General features: G+C 40.8%; 1 protein-coding gene across 1 annotated transcript; it reads left to right on the top strand.

Moving 5' to 3' along the window:
* The first annotated feature begins 4,941 nt into the window (after positions 1-4,941).
* LOC138908224 (uncharacterized) lies at positions 4,942-6,264 on the top strand. Its single transcript, XM_070198875.1, has 2 exons — positions 4,942-5,940; positions 6,067-6,264. The coding sequence occupies exons 1-2, from the start codon at positions 4,942-4,944 to the stop codon at positions 6,262-6,264; spliced, it is 1,197 nt and encodes a 398-aa protein (XP_070054976.1).
* The last annotated feature ends 1,376 nt before the right edge of the window (positions 6,265-7,640 follow it).

Genomic DNA, 7,640 nt, shown 5'->3' on the forward strand with positions numbered 1-7,640 from the left:
CTCGTCACCTTGCGTACACGGCTTTCACATATCACAATTATCACAACCAACGCCAATCCTAAGGGATAATTTTCCCACACAAGGTTAAGCAAGTCACTTACCTCAATCACGCTAAATCAATCCACTAGTAGGCCTTTCCCTCGATTATCCAACTCCGAACAGCTCGAATCTAGCCAAAACAACTTCATACCACAAATATAAACTATAGGAAACTAATTCAAACAATGAAATTACGATTTTTGCAAAGAATTAAAAAGTCAACATGGGCCTAGGCCTCAGAACCCAACCAAAATTATAAAATCTGAACGCCCATTCGATAATGAGTCCAACCATACAAGAATTACTCGAATACGACCTCAAATCGCCTTTCAAAACTCAAAAATTTTGTCTAGGAAGTTTCTACCATTTTCCACCAAATTTCCAACTCAAACCACTAATTAAATGATGAAATTATAAATAGATTCATGTAAATTAACCAAAACCGAGTTAGGATTCCTTACCCCAAAGTTTTCCTTGAATAACCCTAGAAATATCGTCTCCCATCGAGCTCTCTAAGTCCAAAAATGAATTATGAATCAAACCCTCAAAATTTCCCCTATTCTGCCCAGCGAATCCGCTTCTGCGAGCCTTCCATTGCATCTGCGATGCCACACCTGCGGAAAAAGTATCGCAGGTGCGGATTCCACTTAAGTCCAGGAGTTTCGCTTCTGTGGACCATGGCTCACACCTGCGAGCCTGCTTCTGCGGAGAAGGAGACCGCACTTGCGGTCCTGCCCCAGGCCCCTCCTTTAATTCCGCTTCTGCGGAAGAAATGGTCACGCCTTCGGAGGCGCACGGCGCCCAGGTGTCCGTACCTACGAGCCTAGACCTGGGCTTTAATTTTCGCTTCTGCATCTCACCTTCTGCACCCGCGATTCCGCACCTGCGGTCACTCCCTCCGCAGGTGCGATGACACTAACAGGCCTGGGACTTCAGCAATGAAGTTAAGTCCAAAATTGGTTCGAATTCAATCTTAACCACACTCGGAGCCCCTGGGACACCGTCCGAATCTACCAACAAGTCCCAAAATCATAACGGACCTACTCGAGCCCAATAATCACATAAAACAACATCAATTCTATGAATCACAACCCAAATTCATGCCTAGGAAACTATGAACTTCCGAATTCTGAAACCAATGCTAATTCATACCAAAACAACTTCGATTGACTTCAAATATTGCACACAAGTCATAAATGACATGACACACCTATTCTAACTTCCAGAATTTGATTCCGACCCCGATATCAACAAAGTCAACTTTCTAACTTTTGCCAATTCACGTCGAAACGACCTACTGACCTCCAAATCGACATCCAGACACGCACTTAAGTCCAAAATCACCATACGGTGCTATTGGAATCGTTAAAACCCTATTTTGGAGTCATCTTCAATAAAGTCAAACTGCGGTTAACTCTAACAACTTAAAGCTCCAACTTAGGAACTATGTGTCCCATTTCACTCCGAAACTCACCCGACACCAAAACCAAACACCCCAGAAAGTCACATAAGCAAAATGTAGCATAGAGGAGACAATAAATAGGGGATTATGGTTAAAACACTCAAAACGACCGGCCGGTCGTTACATGATATCTTTTTCATTGCTGTGTTTGTTACTCCATTGACCTTATCTCCTCCGGTTATAACGTTGACTGTTCTCTTTGATGATAGATGTTTTGGGGGTTCTTGTATGGTCTTCATGTATGATTGTATCCTTTTCTTACTGAACAGATCAGTAAGATAGCCTTGCTTCAATAAATGGTCGACCTCTCCTTGCAAAAGCCTGCAATCTGCTGTTCTATGGCCATGATCATTATGAAACTCGCACCAAAAATCTCGGTTTCTTTTATTTGGATCTGATCTCTTTTCTTTCGTCCATCGCACCTTATCTCCCATACTTCTTAAAACAACCACCAGTTCGGAGGTGCTAATGTTAAAGCTATAATCCCATATACTTGCTTGTGTACTGGAATCATTGCTACGGGCGTCCTACTCCTTTTTGAACTTGGATGAAGAACTCGCATCTTTTTGTCTTGATCTTGAATCAAATCGTACATTCTCTTATTTAGAACGAGAGTCTCGCCCTGCGGGTCCCATGTATGGCACTGATAAGTATGGATTTTGACCACTTATTAGCACCTTTCTGCTTCTATTTTGGTTCAAAAGTATTGATTTATGTTCCCAACACTAATGAAAGTGTGAAAATTGCAGGAATGTTGGAAATTTGGGCTCCCATGAAGAAATCCGACTCAAAAAGGAATGTTCCAACTCATAAGGCGAGAAAGGGCGCAAGACATAAGAAGTGCAGTCGGCAGAGGTATTTCTACGGCCGAAGAAGATAGTGCGGACCGCAGAACAAGTGAAGAAACCCAGCAGACTTTAAGTTGATGTGCGGACCGCACATGAATTGTGCAACCGCAGAACAAGGTCTGCACTGACAAAGAATTCCAAGTTCAGAGAGTGTGCAAATGAGCAAGACTTGAAGCCTTGCCTAAAGTGCGGACCACACAAGAATTATGCTGATACAACAGATGCATTGCAATCGCAGACCAAATTGTGCGGCTGCAGAATTCAAGTCCTTGCAAGCTGAAGCAATCTACGGGCCGCACATGGAATTGTGCGGCCGCAGAACCTCCCGAGGGGCATTTTTGTCAGTGAATTTTGGGCCACTATAAATAGATGGGAATCACACTTTTAGGTCAAGTTTTGAAGTTTGAGCAGCTGTAGCCGTTGTATTTTGCTATTTTAGGAAGTTTGTGACTATTTTGGGATTTAGACATCATATTTTGTCATTTTAATCTTAGATTATGAGTTTAATTAGTATTTCTTCTTTGTTTTCTTCATTTCCCACTATGAGTAGCTAGACTCTTACTGGGATTGTGGCCCAACCCTAGTGTGTAAACCTTATGGGTATTTAATTTAATGCTTGTTTATGATTGGATATTAATTATTTAGACTTTTTTATGCTTTAATTTTAGAATTAATGGTTGCAAATATTGATTAATGCCTATATGACTTGGTTCTTACTTGGGAAAGAAGTACCTAGTCTAGAAAAACTTGGCTAACAAGGAATTGGGCTAATTAAAGGTTTGATTAGCCTAATTAAAGGGTTTGAACTCGAGATATTGAGAACCCGACTTGAGCTCATATCAAATATTAAGCTTGATACCCATTTGGGCTTGAGAAATCCAAATTGGGCAAAATCACTCTATAACCGAGAGGTATTGAGTGGTAACTTAGAGCTGAGAGCTATAATACTCCCCGATCAATAAAATAAGTGTTAACATATTTAACCCCTAACACCCATATTAAAATCCCTGTGGAAATCGACCCCGACTCTTGTTGGGTACTATTCTTCCAATGACCGTTTTCACTCACTATTGATTGCGGATTGGACGGGAATCAATTTTTGGTGTCGTTACCGGGGAATTAAAACGGTGTTAGCTATATATTTTAGTGTTTTTGGAATATCTTCTTTCCCTTCCGTGTTACTAATTGTGTGAGAAATTATTGGTACAAATATGGTGAACAATGAGCTCGGAAATTTGCCTTTGGGAGAATTGGACGGCAAGGAAGAACAAATAAAGGAGGTACCTCTAGAGCCTCAAACCAATCTGAGAGTCCGGGTACCTCATGACAATGTGCCCATTCCACCTCCACTACGACCGACTCCAAACCAGATATTGCCCAACGAAGGTTATACTAGTGCAATAATCCCTCCCCGTTTTAGGGTGGGGAACTTTCAAATCACCAATGTGATGCTCACTTTGCTTGAGCAACAGAGTTTTTTTACCGGTGCTCCAACTCAAAATGATTATAAACATTTGAAGGGATTTGTGGATACATGTTGGGGGAGCAATCAAACTAATGTTTTCGAGGATGCATTGAGGCTAAGGCTTTTTCCCTTCTCTCTACGGGGGAAAGCTTTATATTGGTTGGAATGATTTTCGAACCATTCAATTCACACTTGGGATGAGTTGATGGAAAAGTTCATTGCTAAGTTTTCTCTCTCCCGGCATATGGCTATAGATCTTGGCATTCAAGCAAGAGCCAAATGAACCACTACACGAAATATGGGAGCGATATAGAACAATGATTAAGGAATGTCCCAACAACGATATGAGAGAAAACATGATTCAACAAACCTTTTATCGTGGGATTAACACAACCAACCAATGTCTAGTGAATCAACTAGCCAGTGGAAACTTTATGACTATGCCTTATGCGGAGGCGTGTGAAATCTTGGATGAGATGGAGGAAACGTCATCGGCTTGGCAATCACGGGCCAATGTTCCACAAGGTGATCCAAAAATGATCCACCTTCACAAAGAATTGCAGGACCATGGGCAAGCCATTGCCAAAATGACCACTACCATGACTCAACTAGCAAAGGCCCAACTAAATCAAGTGCAAGCTCCTAAGCAAGTTAATGTTATGGAGAGAGTGAATATGATGGTAAATGAGAGAAGGACCAAGGGTCCACAAGTGCAAATTCGAGTGGAGAACTATGTGCAAGAAGATGGTTGTTTTGAGTAAGATGATTCTTACAATGAACAAGAGGAGGAAGTGCAATATGTGAACAATTTTCAAGGGCAAAGACACAACTTTCAAGGCCCAAACCAACAACAATGGCTACTAGAAAACAATCATCGCAATTAGAATTCTAACAATCAAGGGAATTGGCATAACAACAACAATCAATGAAATTGGAGTGGAAACAACCAAGGAAATTGGGGAGGAAACAATCAAGGTGGATGGAGTAACAATCAAGGGAACCTGGGGTCGGGTTTTAAAAGGCACCCGATATACCAACAACTGAGTAACCCACCTCATTATTCTTCCCATGGTTCAAGTTCTTCAAACAATAAGATGTGACGTATTGAAAGTATGTTCAAGAAAATGATGGAAAAGAATGTTGATTCAGATGCCCAATTTGTCTCACACAACACATCAATCCGTAACCTAGAAGTTCAAATGGGGCAAATCTCTCAAGCTCTAAATTCTCGTTCTAAGGGGGCACTACCAAGTGATACGGTGGTAAATCCAAAGGGCGGTAACAATATGGGGCATGCCATGGTGGTTATCACAAGAAGTGGAAGAGGCGGGAATGCACAAACCTCGAGTGGAAGGCGACTTGTTTATGATGATCAAGTGATGCAAGAAGAAGAGATCCTGAATAATGTTGTTCAAATTAATGAGGAAGTTCCGATTGATATTGATGATAGTGTGGAAGAGACTCAAGAAGAGGTGAACCCATCTAAGGAATACATTATTGACATACCAGAGCCGGTAGTACAAGAGGCTAAGGCACCATTGCCTAAGCCTCCACATCCATACGCGCAATTACTTGCCAAGCAAAATGGTGAGAATCAATTTAAGAAGTTTATTCAAATTATGAAGAGACTTTCAATTGTGCCACTGGTCGAAGCTTTGGAACAAATGCTCGGTTATGCAAAGTTTATGAAAGATCTTATGATAAAGAAGAGGTCAATGAATTTTGAGACCATCAAAGTCACTCATAAAGTGAGTGCAATTGTCCATTCAATGTCTCCTAAGTTGGTGTATCCCGGTGCTTTCACAATTCCTTGTACAATTAGAAGTGCCGAGTTTTATAAAGCATTTTGTGATCTTGGGGAAAGTATAAATTTGATGCCCTATTCGGTTTTCAAGACTTTGGGAATTGTGCAACCAAGACCCACCTCTATGAGATTGCAAATGGCCGATCGTACCATGAAAAGGTCGTTGGGTATGATTGATGATGTTTTGCTCTGGGATGATATATTCATTCTTCCAGCAGATTTTGTCATTCTAGATTGTGAAGTTGATTATGAAGTGCCAATTATTCTTGGGAGACCTTTATTCTTGGGAGAACTCACTTTCCGAGTTGGTGATGAAAAAGTGGTATTTCATGTGTGTAAATCCATGCGGCAACCAAATAGCAATGAGGTATTTTCTTTTGTGGATTTGGTGACCGATGTCATTGTTGATGATACAAGTGCTACAATCAATGTTTGTGTTATGTTGGAGGCCGTCTTGCTCAAGTTTGATGATGACGGGATGGATGATTTCATGGAATGTGTGAACTCTTTGCAAGGAATGGGATCGTACAACTATGCACCCCAGAAATTATCCTTGGATTTTGAAAATAGGAAGACTCCTCCTACAAAGACTTTTATTGAAGAGCCACCTATCTTGGAGTTGAAGCCATTGCCTCCAAATCTTTAATATGAATTTATTGGCCTTTGTTCTACTTTACCGATTATTCTTTCCTCTTGTTTGACTAATGTACAGGTAGATTCCACATTGGTGGGGCTACAAAAGAGGAAGAAGGCTATTGGGTGGACCTTGGTAGATATTCTAGGGATAAGCCCTGCCTTTTGCATGCATAAGATCAAGTTGGAGGATGGTGATAAACCATCTATTGAATATCAAAGAAGACTCAATGAGGCTATGTAAGAAGTTGTCAAGAAGGAGATTATTAAGTGGTTGGATGTCGGGGTTATCTACCCCATCTCCAATAGTTCATAGACTTCTCTGGTTCAATGTGTCCCAAAGAAGGGGGCATGACGGTGGTCACCAATGACAAGAATGAATTGATTCCTACAAAACGGTGAATGGTTGGAGGGTGTGTATGGACTATCACAAGCTAAGTAAAGTAACAAGGAAGAATCACTTACCACTTCATTTCTTAGATCAAATGCTCGATAGATTAGCCGGTCGTGCTTTCTATTGCATTCTTGATGGGTATTCGGGCTACAACCAAATTCTCATTGCTTTGGAAGATCAAGAGAAAACAACCTTTACATATCCCTATGGTACCTTTTCTTTCAAGTGTATGCCATTTGGTTTGTGCAATGCACCAGCGACTTTTCAAAGGTGTATGATGGCTATTTTCACGGATATGGTGGAGGACTACCTTGAAGTTTTCATGGATGAAATATGTGGTTGGAGATTCTTTTGATGATTATCTTGCAAATTTGGTCAAAGTGTTGGCTAGATGTGAAGAAACTAATTTGGTGCTCAATTGGGAAAAATGTCATTTGATGGTCGAGGAAGTTATTGTCCTTGGCCATAAAATTTCAAGGAATGGAATTGAAATTGACAAGGCAAATATTGAGGTGATTTCTAAGCTTCCACCCATCTTCGGTGAAGGGTGTGCGAAGTTTCTTAGGCCATGCGAGTTTTTACAAGCACTTCATCAAAGATTTCTCCAAGGTGGTGAACCCATTGTGCAAGATTCTTGAGAAGGATTCCAAGTTTAATTTCAATGATGATTGCATGAGAGATTTTGAATTGTTGAACCTCAAGTTGACAACTACTCCTATCATCACCGCTCCAAATTGGAGTATGCCTTTTGAACTCATGTGTTATGCAAGTGACGTAACGGTTGGGGTTGTTTTGAGGAAACGTATCAACAAGATTTTCATCTGGTCTACTATGCTAGAAAGACCATAAATAGTGCCCAAGTCAACTATACCGTTACAGAAAAAGAGCTCCTTGCTATTGAGTTTGCAATTGAGAAGTTACGCCCGTACTTGATGGATGCAAAAGTTATTGTCTAGACAGATCATGCAGCTCTTCGTTATCTTATGATAAAAAAG

Source organism: Nicotiana tomentosiformis, chromosome 3 (genome assembly GCF_000390325.3).
Source record: "Nicotiana tomentosiformis chromosome 3, ASM39032v3, whole genome shotgun sequence".
In the NCBI taxonomy this organism is placed as follows: Eukaryota; Viridiplantae; Streptophyta; class Magnoliopsida; order Solanales; family Solanaceae; genus Nicotiana; species Nicotiana tomentosiformis.

What these genes read in the sequence shown, in the direction of transcription:
- LOC138908224 (XM_070198875.1), top strand. Translation starts at nt 4,942, where the DNA reads ATGGAAAAGAATGTTGATTCAGATGCCCAATTTGTCTCACACAACACA. An exon ending in GAGTTGGTGATGAAAAAGTG is followed by an intron (nt 5,941 to 6,066) that starts GTATTTCATGTG and finishes GTTATGTTGGAG; the next exon opens with GCCGTCTTGCTCAAGTTTGA.